Raw genomic sequence first — 15,424 nt, 5'->3', positions numbered from 1 at the left:
AGATAGTGATTTTTAGAATAAGATGGAGGAAGTGTGTTTGATGATGTTGGTATGGAGTGTTTATTTAGGTGGAACTCTTGCAGTTGGAATGAAGTTTCAGAACAAGGATGAATGTGTACATGCAATCAAGTATTATCATCTAAAACAATCATTGAATTTTGTGGTGCAAAAATCAGATTTAGAAAGGTACGTTATTATTTGTTCACATCCAAATTGTTTGTTTAGATGTAGAGCTTCAAAACGCAAAAAAAGTGAATTGTGGGTGATTGAGAGATTGAATGCGCCTCATACATGCACAAATTCTGCACTATCACAAGATCATACAAAGCTCGATTCTAACATGATATGTGCAAGTATAATGCAAGTTATGAGGATGGACCCTTCAATCAAAGTGAAGGTCATTATTGCTCAGATTCAGGCTTTGCATAACTACACAATTAGTTATAGAAAGGCTTGGTTGGGGAAAAAATAAGGCAATCGAACAAATTTATGGCAATTGGGAAGAGTCTTACAATCAACTTCCACGATGGTTATTAGTTATGCAAACGTTTACTCCAGGAACCATTATTAAAATAGAAAAAATCTCAACTTATAATGAACATGATTTGATAAATGGGATCACAATTTTTCAAAGACTATTTTGGGCTTACGTTCCATGCATATCTGCGTTTAAATTTTGCAAACCAATTGTACAAGTTGATGGAACTTGGTTATACGACAAGTATAAGAGAACTCTATTGGTAGCAGTTGCACAGGATGGGAACGACAATATCATTTCCATTGCTTATGCTCTTGTGGAAGGTGAGACAAAAGAGGCTTGGAGTTTTTTTTTGAGAAATTTGATATCACACGCCACTCCACAAGCCAACATTTGTTTGATTTCAGATAGACATGAATCTATCAAAAGTGCTTACAATAATCTGAATAATGGGTGGCAACATCCTCCGTCAAAGCATGTGTTTTGTGTCCGACATATTTCACAAAATTTTGCAAGGGAATTTAAGGATAATGCTTTGAAGAACAATGTTATTTCTATGAGTAATAATTTAATTCTTACTTCTTATCATTAATGAAAAATTAAATTATGAAGTTTTATAAATAGTGTAATAATGCATTGTCTACTATTTCAATACAGGTTACTCAATCAATGAGTCTACATGTCGATACTACCGCAGAGAAATTGGCATCGTAAACCCAGAAGCTTTGAAATGGTTAGACAAGATACCGGAACAAGATTGGATTCAAGCATTTGATGGAGGTAGCTGTTGGGGTCAGATGACCACCAACCTTGTGGAGTCGATGAACACAGTATTAAAAGAACCACGCAACCTTCCCATCACTGATTTGGTTCAATCAACACATTATAAAACAGGTACACTATTTCCAACCATGGCAAAACAACACGCATCAATTTTAGCTTATGGTCACGTATACACAGAAACATGCATGACTTTTATGAAATCGAAAATACGTAAATCAAATAGTCATAGATTCGATAGTTTTGATCAAAGCAACCATACTTTCATGGTCCACGAGACAGTAGTTCCAAAAGAAGGGCGACCGATTGGTCAGTTTAATGTAAATCTTCCTAACAAGTGGTGCGATTGTGGAAATATCAAGCTAAACATATATGTCTTGTTCACATGTGATAGTAGCATGTTCTAGCATCAAATATGATTATTGGAGCCTTATATCTGATGTGTACAAGGTGGAAACAGTACTTAAAGTCTACAGTGAAGCGTTCCAACCGATACCAAATAAAGGATATTGGCCACAATATGAAGGTGTTAAGGTGTGTCACAATCCACTAATTGCCCAATAATAATAAATATAATTTACCCAATAATAAATCCAAGAAAAAAAAATTAAAATCCAATACAAGGTCACATCCCCAGATGCGACTATCAACTACGTTGAGAAAATTTTGCCTTCACAAGGTCGCATCCCCAAAGTTGCAATGAGCAACTGAAACTAAAAAGTAGGGCATTTTCGTATTATTTTTTAGAAGTGAGACATTTTAATATTATAATTTAAAAAAAGGGATATTCTGATCAAAAACCCGAATATATCCCTTTTATATATATATATCAAGCTATTTACTTGATGGATGGAATCTCAATAACTCGTACAAAAAGCAAAAGTATACCAAGCCAAAATGTGTTTCTTGAGTTATATGAAATAGCATATGATACTATGTCATAAAATACAATTCTTATGCAGAAGACAAAAAAAATAAAAAAAATAAATATTTTATGGGGGGACATAAAAAACTCCTAATGTATGAAAAGGTTATTTGTATATAATATGTATTAGTAACATAGATGTACAAAGTGTAGAATGTAGTCTGTGGAATAATACACAAGGACTCCTGGGGGCAATCCTGGAAGATCATGCACAAGTGGGGGGTTTCTCTTGTCAGTGCCCTGCTGGATTCCTATTCCATGACAAATATGAGGGATCTCCAAGTTGCCTATCAAGAATCAGAGCAGATTAGAAGCTAATGATAATATTGGAAATTGCCATGTTCATGTTTGTTGAAATGAGTTTGTGTCAACTAGTAAACTTCACAATTTCAACAAAAAAGTGTATTTCAGGGTTTAAAACATATTAAAAAAGATGATAAATAAAAAAGGTCATGTGATCCTGAAACAACATTTAATCGTGCCAATTTATGTATGATTATAAAATCCAGATTTACTTCTCTTACTATCTCATATTAAAACCGTTTCAATCACTTTGTAAAAAGATTAGAAATGACTAAAACAAGAAACCACATATATTACAGAGACGAAAACATTTTTTAACATTTTTTTCTACTATCTCCAATATTAAAGAAGAAAACTCACATCAGAAAGTATGTCATAAATACACTGAATTTGCAATCCACTTATATTCCCTCGTCTCACAACAAGTATCGTTCAAAGTTTTTGCACATATTAAAAAATAGAATAATTAAAAAAAAGAGATAAGTTATTTTTACCAAAACTATTCATCTTAACTATTGGTGGATTTTTCACTATTATCAATACATAATATAATAATGTTTTGAAAATTGTGTATTAGTAATTGAAGGAAAAAATAATTAAAGTTATATTGAAAATTGTAATGACATTTATTTTGAGACAAATTGTTTTTGCCAAAGTGACTTATTGTGAGATGGATTTAGTAATTAATTATAACAAAAATTGTAGTTTATAATTAAGTATTATTTTCTTTCCTGGGTTAGGTCTATATCCCCAATTTTGTTTATGTTTTTATTTTTAATAAATTTTTAGCTAAAAAAAAATTAAATTGACTAAAGGTGAGCCAATGAATACTGTGTTGGTGAGTAAGAAGTAGATTGAATGCATTCAATACCATTTCTGGTCAAATCAATATACTAGAAAACCATGTAACAATAAGGAAAGATCATGGGTCCATTTGTTGCAGGATAAAAAATAAGTAATTTTAGGTTTCAATAAAGTTGAAGATTATTTTTTAGAAATTTTTCAGAAAAGCATAATCTCATATGTTTTTGTTTACCATAATGGAAATCCCTTTTTTAAAAAATCATCTATCAAAAATATTTTCAGGAGAAACTACTCAAAAGAGCTTCTCATTTGAAGCAGGTTTTAGAATTCTTTCAAATTCTCTTTTTTTTTTTTTTTTTTTGAAAAATTGAAACAAATAGATTGATCAACTCCTAAAAGTGGTTAGTTTCTAAACAAAAGTGATATTTTTATTAAAAAAGAAGCCATACCAAATAGACCACAAATTGACTTCAAAAGGAATTTGCATGGTAGAAAGCACTAGTCAATTTTCTTACCTTGGCTTGACGAAATATACAACAGTAAAAACCATGGCCAAAAAGAAGCTCAATCCTCCAACACTGAGATAAGCAATGCCAAGGAAGTCATTCTTCCCACCAAGCCAGCTAGTAGTTGACAATACAAGCTTCTTCTTGCCACTAAAACTATACGTGTTGTAGCGATTCTGCAATACCACATTTATCACATCGCCTTTCTCAAGATCCACCTCAATCTTTCCATACAACTTCCTGAAGGTCGGCAAAGCAGCAGTTCGCATCCAGACGATAAGATCCTCCTGCTCGCTCAACTGTTTCATAAGCATTTAAAAAGTGAGAAAATTATCCCCCGTTGACACAAGCAAATTGAAAATGCTGATACAATCACAAGATGAACAGTGGAATACAATGAAAATTACAAAATCAGGAATAGAAATCCATATAAATATTTGGTTTCTAAATGATTGATCTATTTAAAGATTGGCTTTATCTTTGTGTTTAGCAATAGCAAGTCAAAATAAGCTTTTGCATCAGACACTTTTTCAGAAAACCTCATATATATACAGAAAACCTCATATAACCTTAGAGCAAGTGAAAACCATATAATAGCTAGATACTAATCCAAATTTGGAGTTCATGTATAAGATTTACCGGTATTTTTTCATTGAGATGAGCACCACCTATAATAGTACCATTCTGGAAATTTTTAGGGAAAACATCACTTCCAAATTTGTGATCCCTATCACTCTTCCATGAGATATCTTTCTTGTTCACTGTCACATTATTGTTGTTGCGCGAGAAGCTGTATGTATCGTTGAACATGCTCCAAGCTATAAGACCACAAGGTACAATTGGCATTCCATTTACATAAGCTTCAGGCTCACAACCACTTGTTGAGTTTCCTTTTCCAGCATCCTTCAATTGCTCATCATTTCGGCTTTTTACATACCTAATTTAAAAAAAAAAAAAAACAATTACCATATTTATGGGAATATAAACAATTATATGCATAAGATTCCAAAACCGAAGAACCAAACATTGAGAGTAGAAATTGTTCAAGGAAGCAAACAATCGAAGACAGTCAAGTGATAGACTACTATAATTAGTTAGTTACTTATAATTCTATTAAAAATGTAGAATGATATAAATATAGGAGGAATATATAAAACAAAGTTCGTGAGCCTTTCTTTAAATATCAACACAAACAATTAGTTCACAATCATAATTCTCTAAGGTTCTTGAAGTTATAGAACAAAACCGTAACCAAGTTGTTGGACTCAAGTGGTTAATGAGGTTCAATTAAGGATGAATCGTTCAAGAGATCCAAAGTTTGAATCCTGACTGGAACAATCATTGACCAGACTTTACTTACCTCCTAGAAAACTCCGGATCATCGGAGCCCTTTTCCTTTGAGATCCAGAGGGTTAAGACAAAAAAAAAATGGAACAAAATGGTAACTACAACTCTAAAAAATTTATAACTGAAAACTTTGAAAGTCATTAAAGTATTTTTCACATTTTAGATGATAGCTTGCAAATGAACTTAATGTCAGTTTACTGCATTCATTAATTACAATTTATTCTTCACAAGTAAGCTCTCTTTGTTATACAACCAAGGGAAAACAGATACATCACTACGGCATAGTAACAATAAGTGCTGAATTTTTCAAAGTTAGCATTCTTTTACTAAGATATAAAAAACTCTAACATGCACAACAAGAGACAGATATAAAAAAAACTGTTAAAAGAACTTAAATCACAATAATATTAAATTTAAAAATTTAATAAGACAAGAAAAACTTATTACTCCATTTTTAGTACATTTAGAACAATATGAAAAAAAAATTAAAATGGTAGAATGTCTGTAGTACGCGCAAATTTCGACCACAAATAATTAACATACATTTGACATCACTCATTCAATTCAAAACTGGAGAATTATTTAGTGAGAAGAGCCAGGTCAGACATTCAGTGGAAACTTTCTAAAATAAAATGGAATAAAAAAAAAAAAAGCAGCAGTTTTATGGCTCAAACTTAAAAGAAGAAAACAATAAAACAGTACAACTGTTTTTCCTCAAACTTAAATGATCCCAAATATTCCCTTTTTCACGTTAGAAAACCATAATTGGAACACATGAAAACTGAGACAAAATGTAGTGCAAGTCAAAAACATTTATTCACAGGTGAACAATATCTAAATTGCCAAATAGAAGATGGTTTTGTTAAATAGTTCATAGCCAACACAAAATTTTGTTAAAGAAAAGAAGAGCATGAACTAGTTGCTTCAAACCACTTTCCTCTCTGCTAGGTAAATGTAAATTCAAACAAATAAAATGAATGTCTATATTCATGAGAAATAAAAGGGAATATACCGGCGATGATTCTGGTAGAAGTTGTCAAGCTGATAGTAAACATAGATAGGAGACTTCATATGCTTCTCCACCTATTCATAATCAAACAATGATCATCAAAATTTGAAATCCACAATTCATCAATCATGGGAACTGAGTTAAAGTAGAAATAACAAACGAATAAGTAAAAAGATAAATTAGTGTCAAGGAAACATACATGCAGCTGCCTTTTGCAAGTTTTATCGGCATCACTTTGAATGTATGCTACCTTGTCTGTCCAATTTGACGGTACACAATCTGCCTCATACCTATCTACAATTTCAACAACCTGATAGATAATAATAACAAATTCAAAGTCAGTATAGATATTATATAGAGTTATAAACAAATATAGAGAACAATATTGCACTCAAGCTTACATCTCGTGAAGCAATGAGCGAAGCCACTCCAATAGGAATGAATATGACGGTGACAATCAAGAATGCTGAAATAACCTGCAGGGGAAGTAATATACTATGTAAACAGTGACTTCTAAATGCATGTAGGTTAAATAGATAAACTCAAACAGTATATACAAACGAACATACTTACCGCTTTTGGTGTAAGAATAGGCTTGCAAGCTGGAAGTTCTTGTTGTGTAAACTTTGAGTCTGAAAGACATTAAAAATTCCAAAGGAAACTCTAGTCAGCAAATCTGTGTGTAAGTAGAAATACAGAGAACACAAATACAATTGTTGTCGAAACCAAACATATTGTCTGTCCCAAAGGTGAAACTCAAGTGGTGACACCCGAACGAGTTTGAGACAAAGGTCCATCGTTCAAACTTCAGCTACTAACATAACATAATAACGTGTGCCTATCCAAATATATTGTCTAATAACTTCAAAAAAACATTTATGTAACTTCATAAAACATTTACCTAACTTCATAACACATTCCAAAACTAGCTCAACCATAATAACCAACATATTAAATTAAGTTTCAAAAACCATGAGGTGCTTAAACAAAGTCTTATATTGATAAAATAGAGCTTCAAAAAGGGTGACAAAAGAAAACTTAATCCACCCCTTCAAAATTGAACATAAAAAAAATTACAATTAAAGCTTTCCATCCCAACATACACTTAAAAAAGAATAAAAATTTGCATAACACAAGCAAACTACCAAAAACAAACATGGGCATGAATAAATTGTGCTGAAAAACCCTAAAAACAAGTCATAATAAAAGAACACAAAAATTCTTACACTTGGGTCGTTTGGTTTGTCTTCTATTAGCAGTAGTATCGTTGGATCCAGCGCTGGTCGTTGCCATAACAGAAACACCAATTCAATACAATAGTTCTCTCTTTCAAAAAATAGTTAACCTTTTTGCAAAGAGCTTCAAAAACGAAGAAGAAAATTTAGAATTGAAATAAAGAAGAAAAAGAAGAAGAAATAATAAGGAAAACTCAAAAGAATGAATTAAGGGTTTTGAGAGAGAAAGAGAAGAAGAGAATATTATAATTGAAGAGAAAGAAGGGTTACCGGTTGAGCAGGTGGATATGAGAATTGACTTTGATTAAAGAAAGGAAGGGGGAAGGAGGTTTCGTATGGCGGGGGTGGCCGGTGACCCTTTCTTCACTTTCTCTCTCTCATTTTCTGTCTCTATGTTTTTAGGTTGAATGAAGAACAGAGAGGAAGGAAAGAGAGAGAGAAAGGGACATCTCGTGAGGAACCAAAGACCAGTCAAATAAATACAAAATATGTATATGATAAACATTACACGCTTTGAATTCAATTCAACTCATGCTTATATAACAATTTCTTCTCTTTCTTTTGTTTCTTTAATTATTATTTCTAATTTTGGTTCTTTTTGTAATTTTCAAATGTTCCAGAATCTGGACAATGGACCTGGCTGATAATTCCACGTAGTATAATCTCCTTTCTCTCAAAATTAATGTTATTTTAATTTTTTTTAATACCATTTAATTATTACTATGTAGATAATTTTTAAAATATTATTGTATTTTGTATTAATAATAAAAAAATATATAAATAGTTAAGATAGATAATTTATTAAAATATTTTTTTTAATTATTATTTTTTAATATGTGTGTTTAAGTCATAAATTATATTCATTGTAAGATTAAAAGAGTAAATTTTATTATAAAAATATCATATTACTTTAATAAATTATGATATTATAATAATAAAAAAGGAATAAGAAAAAACTACAGAGGGGTCAAGCCAAAATCACTGATATCATGTGAAACTATAAGCAAGTATATCAAAGCAAATAAACCAAATCTATCTCTAAAGAAATCGTGACCATCATTTAAACTCTTGAATGTTGTGACCATGACGAACTAGAGTGTTTGTGTAGCAATTACCGTCCCTGAATATATGAGATAAATGGACTCTCATGGATGATGTGGTGATTAAGCAATTACTTCATCAATTGCGAATTTTCCAAAGAAGAATTACTTCATCAACCTCTGTCCTTTGCAATGTCAATTGTCTTCATAACCGTTTCAAATTTTGCAACCAGAGTACAGTTGGGACTAAGCCAATTCCAAAGGAATATTGCATACGGAGATTGTAGTAATAAGTGATTAAAGGTCTCATAGCTATTTTTGCAGAGAATGCATATTGAGACCAATATACATCTCCCAGCCCTCAATGGATCTTCTTATGAATCAACCTCCAAGGCATAAAAGACTTAGATGGAGAAATAAAGTTGCACCAAATCATCTTGCCCCAGTTCACATGATAAGCATTAGGTTTCAAATGAAGGAAAGTTGTCTTTGCACTCAATGCTGGTTTCTAGATGAGAGAATTAGTAGAGGTCTGAAGAGAGATGATAGTTTTTTTTGATCAATTCCACTAGTTGGAAAAATTTGAGGGATAAGTAATTTGGAATGTTCAATATACCTTCCAAGATGAAATCAGAAACCAAAGCAACTACAGAGCTATGAAGATTGAGAGGGATATTCATTGATTCAACCAATGTGTCACCTAATCAATTATTTGTCCAAAAAGATATGTGATTCCCATTGCCTAGATGTTAAATAGAATTTTTATATCCAAAACTTGACAAGTAACTAAAGTATTTTTATATTCAAAACTTGCTGAGTAACTAAAGTATGTTTTCCCTCTTAAATCATAAATGTTAATTTTTTTATTGAAGGAATGTTAAAATTAATTATTGATAGTAGTAATATATTTTAGGCTAAATACAACACGTAGTCTCTTAACTTAATTTCAGTTAATGTTTTAGTCTTTTATTTTTGTTTTTTTTTTCCGATTTAGTCCTTTATTTTAATTTTAAGTGACAATTTGATATTTTATGTTTTAAAATGTCAACAATGTTATCCTTTTTTTACAAAAATTCATCAAAATTTTCAAACAAAACCCGTAAAATTAATTATCATCTTCAATATAGTGCAAATTTCATCAAATTCATAACTTAAATCTTCAAATAAACTCGCATTTTCATTCTTTATTTAATGTTGTTGGAGATGAAAATATGAGTTGCAAGGAAGAATCGAAGAATCTTGAAACATTGAAGGTGGAAGACTTGCAAAGATCCTTAGAAGCTCATGAACTAAGGTTAAAAGAAATGAGTTCGACAACTCAAGTGCAGGCACTGCAAGCTCAAGCCAACAAGAGAACTAGTCAACATGAAGTGAAATACAAGAAAGGAAATGGAAAATCCAAGTGTACAAGAAGCAAGACTTGATGAAGGGGCTGGAAACTCAAGAAATCAGAACAACAGTGACAATCACAACACGCAAACAAATGGTAATAAGAAGTTTAACAAGAAATGTTATAATTGTCAAAAATTGGGGAATTTTGCTGATGAGTGTAGATCATAGAAGGTACAAAGAAAGGATAAACTTGACAAGTAACTAAAGTATTTTTATATTCAAAACTTGCTGAGTAACTAAAGTATGTTTTCCCTCTTAAATCATAAATGTTAATTTTTTTATTGAAGGAATGTTAAAATTAATTATTGATAGTAGTAATATATTTTAGGCTAAATACAACACGTAGTCTCTTAACTTAATTTCAGTTAATGTTTTAGTCTTTTATTTTTGTTTTTTTTTTCCGATTTAGTCCTTTATTTTAATTTTAAGTGACAATTTGATATTTTATGTTTTAAAATGTCAACAATGTTATCCTTTTTTTACAAAAATTCATCAAAATTTTCAAACAAAACCCGTAAAATTAATTATCATCTTCAATATAGTGCAAATTTCATCAAATTCATAACTTAAATCTTCAAATAAACTCGCATTTTCATTCTTTATTTAATGTTGTTGGAGATGAAAATATGAGTTGCAAGGAAGAATCGAAGAATCTTGAAACATTGAAGGTGGAAGACTTGCAAAGATCCTTAGAAGCTCATGAACTAAGGTTAAAAGAAATGAGTTCGACAACTCAAGTGCAGGCACTGCAAGCTCAAGCCAACAAGAGAACTAGTCAACATGAAGTGAAATACAAGAAAGGAAATGGAAAATCCAAGTGTACAAGAAGCAAGACTTGATGAAGGGGCTGGAAACTCAAGAAATCAGAACAACAGTGACAATCACAACACGCAAACAAATGGTAATAAGAAGTTTAACAAGAAATGTTATAATTGTCAAAAATTGGGGAATTTTGCTGATGAGTGTAGATCATAGAAGGTACAAAGAAAGGATGATGAAGCTCAGATAGCACAAACTGAAGACTCAAATTAAGTATTGTTGATGGTTGCCATAAACTTAGATGATGACTGTCCAGAACTGTGGTATCTTGACATAGGCTACTCTAATCATATGACAAGGCATAATGAGTAGTTTGTAAGCATTGATGAAAGAGTGAAGAGGGAGATTAAATTTGCAGACAACAACTCAATGACTGCTGAATGAGTGGGCAAGGTGTTGATTCAGAGGAATGATGGAAAATAATCTTTTATATGTGATGTGCATTATGTATCAAACATGAAGAATAACCTGTTGAGCCTTGGACAACTGCTTGAAAAAGAATACTCAATGAAGACAGAGCATGGTGAAATGAGGATGTTTGATAGCTTAAGAAGGCTGGTCTTGAAGGCACCACTCTCAAAAAACAGAACCTTCAAGATTGAAATCCAAATCAGTGAGAACTAGTGCTTCAATGCTGAAGTCAGAAGTGAAAGCTAGTTATGGCATCAAAGGTTTGGTCACTTGAATTTCATAAGTCTTCAAGATATATCTTGCCAACAAATAGATATATCTTGAAGTTAGAATATCCATTAATCTTCAAAGATTCTGACCTTTTATATGTGAGCATACAATCCTTAGTTCTTTTTAAGATACCTCATAACTCTTTTGACTGTTTTCCAATATTCCATTCCAAAACTACTCAAGTATTTGTCTAAAATCCCAACAATATATATGCTATGTTCGGATGCGTACATACTTGTGCATACATAAGACTTCATTTGATAACTTAGCAACCTTGCATTGTAACACTAATGTTTGTTTGCAAGGTACTGAAGCTAAATTTACTTCAGAATCGACCAAAGTAAGAAATGTACTTTTTCATGCAAGGTGGTACATTCCTTTTTCACATGTCCGACCATTTTGCATAAGAAGCAATTGTTTTCATATTTATCTTGCTTCTTTTGCAATGGAATTTTAACAACTTTATTCTTAACATCTTTAAACGCGCTTGAAATTTCATGGTTGATGATCATATGACTCATGCGGTTGAAGCAGTCCCATGTCTCATAGTCTTATATTTCTTTAGAGGTATTGAAATCCGTAAAAGAAATAGATTGTCATATTCTTGCCATATTGAAATCCATACAATAAAAATTATTTAAAATGTTTTCTTTTCAATCCTTAAAATTTGTGCCATTAAGAACTAGAACCGAATTTAAGTTAGCAGATACAATATCAACAATAGCTAAAAAGATGATAAATAAGTCATATGATTACACTCATGTCATAGTAAATATTCCATCATAAAATAAATTCAATTATTGTCATAATTCATCTTAAGATACCTAGTGCAACATTAATATCAAATTTTTGGACAATAATATTAATTTCTAGTGGTACTCTTGTTGCAATGATCAAATATTTACAGTATGCATGTCAAATAATAAAATTATCTTTTGAATTGATTTATCATTCACATGCACAAGCTTATAATCATCACATATTTGTCATCATATCATCCGATAAAATATTAACGTTCCTTTGAAATAATTAATACTCACGTGGATAAATATGCACACAACATTCAACATTTCTTATGACCAAATCTATACAAGAAGGGCCACTTTGGTGATTTCTTGTCTCAATAGAATCATTTAAGATGTTAAACAATTATAACTTAAAATTATGAAGAAAAAAAATTTTATTTCCAAAAACATTTTATGACTAATTCATAAGAAAATGAAATTGTTGAATTTATTTTCAAAACTTAGATATGGAAAATCTTTCGCATGTATGAAATGCTCTGGTGGTGTTTGTAACTTTAATTGAACAGTCGCGTGTTCTAATCTGGCCTGCACTATTTTGATTTCAAGGAGTTGATTTTATTTATTGATTGATTTTTAACACAAAAATTTAATACAATGCCTTCCGGATTAATTGAACTCACGTTGCTTTGCAATAGAAGTCCCAGAATAAATCAATTATAACCGCTACATCATTATTTTCATTCATTATTAAACCCATTAATGTATTTAATCATAAAGTCATAAACTAATGGTGTACCAAATTCAAAATTTAAGATTGATTGCATTTTCACTAACTATATACCAATATTAAATTGTACAAGAATGAAGAATCCATGTAAAGCATACAGTGATGCATTCAAAAATAAATTTCAGCATAAAGTAAAACAAATTTTTGATAGTGTAGTGCATATAAATATGGCTTTCATCATTAGAGATTGAAGAAAATGAAGTACGGACATATAATTTTGGAAGATCATGCACAAAAATTTGGGACTTTATTAATGAAGTATTAAACCTTAGAAATATACTTAAACAAAACAAGAATTGATCATGGGTGGCTATGCTTCTTGTTAAAATAATATTAAGGACTACTTTGTTTTTATATATGTTTCTAAATTACATAAGTTTTATCTCAAAATAATATTTATAATTCAAAATATTATCACAAAAAGTAGTTGATTTGAGCAACAAATGCAATATCTCACATTAGATTTGTTGACAACTTTCAACAATATTATAGACCGATTTTGATTTTCCTATAAACAATAGAGTTCTATGTATTTTTAGTAGCTTTCAAATAATACAAATAACTTCTTGATAGTAGTTTTTCAAATGGTTTTTATTTCGTTTCAAAATGACATTTATAGTGTGTTCAACATTATCTTCAAACATTTTAATATAACTTACACATAAATTATTATTTTTTAACAATTCCCAACTGAAATTTATTTCATACACAAACAAAACTATATAAAATTGATAATATATATATTTATCGAACTGGTTCATGAACTAAACAAGTCGAATTATACATAGCTCAAGTTCAACTCATTTATTTAGCAAACTCAATTTTTAACTCAAATTCCACACATTTGGTTCATGAACCAAGTTCAACAAACTAATTGCCGAATTGAGCCTCAAACTATTTTCGAGTTGTTTTAGTTAACTGTTCATTGTCAGCCTTACTTGTAGTTCTTATTTTAAAGGCTTAATTGCAGTTTTAGTCCCCTATTTTAGCTGAATCGCAAAAGTAGTCTCCCATTTAATTTCTCCTCAATTTTGGTCCCCCAAACAGAATTTTGGTCCAAAACTTGATGAAGTTTCATTTTTTCAAGTCACACCACACCATTTATAATCATAGATTTTAGGTACAATTGTTGCACCACGAGATCTTGAGGCATGATGTGACTTAAATAAACGCAAACAAAATGAAACTTCATCAAATTTTAGACCAAAATTCTATTTGAGAGACCAAAACTGGGGAGAAATAAAATGGGGGATTACTTTTGCGATTCAGCTAAAATAGGGGGACAAAAACTGCAATTAAACCTATTTTAAGTTAAAAGATATCTCTATAAAATTATGTACAGGAGTTTTCCACATTAGGTAAGGTTAGCCAAACAAAATTAATTTGTCAAGAGATTTTATGTTTGAATTTTGGTTGGAACAATTTTTTATTTTACTTGTTTTATCATCGAATTATGGATTATTAGAGCCTCATTTCGATGATAATTAAAGGTAAAACTTATGTGATCAATTTATTGAGAAAAACACAAATCCCACATAGAATAAAGATAGTGTCCAACAAGAGTTTATAAAAACAGACATTATTTCCTTTACAAATTGATTTTGTAATGATAAGTTAGAATTGTTGGATTTTAATTGAGGTTTAGAATTAGGTTAACCATTTGGACTTAACAAAATGGTACAACACATCACTCTTCATGAGAAACATAACCCAACATATATTCATCACTTAATTTGTGTTTAGTAACCATAGACCATAATTTGTATTTAATAATAATTCTCAATCCAAGAGTTTTTTATTTAAAAATATTTCAACAAGTATTCAATCTATCATCTCTATCACACAATAATTAAGTCAAGTAATGGCACATTGATAGAGTATGTCAATCACTTACATAATATAGGGATAATTACAATCTAGAAAAAAATTAAAATAAATAATGAATTGCATAAAACAAAGATAAACTATTACACATCTTTAAAGAAATTTTTTTAAAATCTAGTTTTTAAAGATAAATTATTACACAGTTTTTTCCACAACATTCTATTCATCACTTTATGTTTAATTTTGTGAGAAAAATTGTAAAAACACAACCAAACTATCTATCTTTTTGGTTTAGATTTTTTTTTTCTCTCCAAACATACAACTAAATCAATATGTTATATCCATAACTCCGTCTCTCTTAAATATATGCAACTTATCAGTCCAATTTATCTTCTTTTTGCAGTTGTGTTTGCAAAAAAAAATTACATGTTAACATCAAAAATTTACAATGTAAAATTCTAATATATAATAAAATACTAAATTTTATTTATCAATTAAAGTTTTAAAAATTCAGCACTCCTAAAGTATTTATTCAAGCTAGGCATGTCAATTGAATCTGAACCCACCCTCCCCGCACCGGACCCTCCCCGCATTTAACGGGAAAAAACCATTTCTAACTTATATTTTTATTAATCTTATCGATTATATTCTTAAGAATTGTCAACTGATTCCATCTTACAGCTTTGCCTTTTTGTAACAAAAGAAAAACAGTCGTGTCTTTCATTATTATTTCCCATGATAAGTTAAG

At 30.4% G+C, this 15,424-nt stretch overlaps 1 protein-coding gene across 2 annotated transcripts; it reads right to left on the bottom strand.

Annotated features, from left to right (window-relative positions):
• Positions 1–2,141: 2,141 nt before the first annotated feature.
• On the bottom strand, positions 2,142–7,897 carry LOC101504967 (ALA-interacting subunit 3-like). Of its 2 annotated transcripts, XM_004509997.4 has the most exons (9): positions 7,658–7,897; positions 7,379–7,511; positions 6,726–6,784; positions 6,554–6,628; positions 6,352–6,462; positions 6,156–6,226; positions 4,436–4,733; positions 3,806–4,095; positions 2,142–2,470 (listed from the first exon to the last, which is right to left on the bottom strand). In XM_004509997.4, exons 2-9 carry the CDS (start codon positions 7,443–7,445, stop codon positions 2,416–2,418), a joined length of 1,026 nt encoding a protein of 341 aa, XP_004510054.1. In that variant the 5' UTR covers positions 7,446–7,511; positions 7,658–7,897; the 3' UTR covers positions 2,142–2,415. The 2 variants fall into 2 exon arrangements, with proteins under 2 accessions (XP_004510054.1, XP_073219457.1); XM_073363356.1 differs by lacking the exon at positions 7,658–7,897 and having other exon boundaries at positions 7,379–7,602.
• Positions 7,898–15,424: the final 7,527 nt, after the last annotated feature.

The sequence above is a fragment of the Cicer arietinum genome, chromosome 7 (assembly GCF_000331145.2).
Source record: "Cicer arietinum cultivar CDC Frontier isolate Library 1 chromosome 7, Cicar.CDCFrontier_v2.0, whole genome shotgun sequence".
Taxonomy (NCBI): domain Eukaryota; kingdom Viridiplantae; phylum Streptophyta; class Magnoliopsida; order Fabales; family Fabaceae; genus Cicer; species Cicer arietinum.
This window is presented reverse-complemented; position numbering and strand designations above follow the sequence as displayed.

Excerpts from the sequence above, each read along its gene's own strand:
- LOC101504967 (XM_004509997.4), bottom strand. The coding sequence starts at position 7,445 with ATGGCAACGACCAGCGCTGGATCCAACGATACTACTGCTAATAGAAGA. Across the intron at positions 6,629-6,725 it reads CTATTCTTACACCAAAAGCG|GTTATTTCAGCATTCTTGAT; the intron begins GTAAGTATGTTC and ends CTTCCCCTGCAG. Across the intron at positions 4,096-4,435 it reads ATCTCAATGAAAAAATACCG|TTGAGCGAGCAGGAGGATCT; the intron begins GTAAATCTTATA and ends CTTATGAAACAG.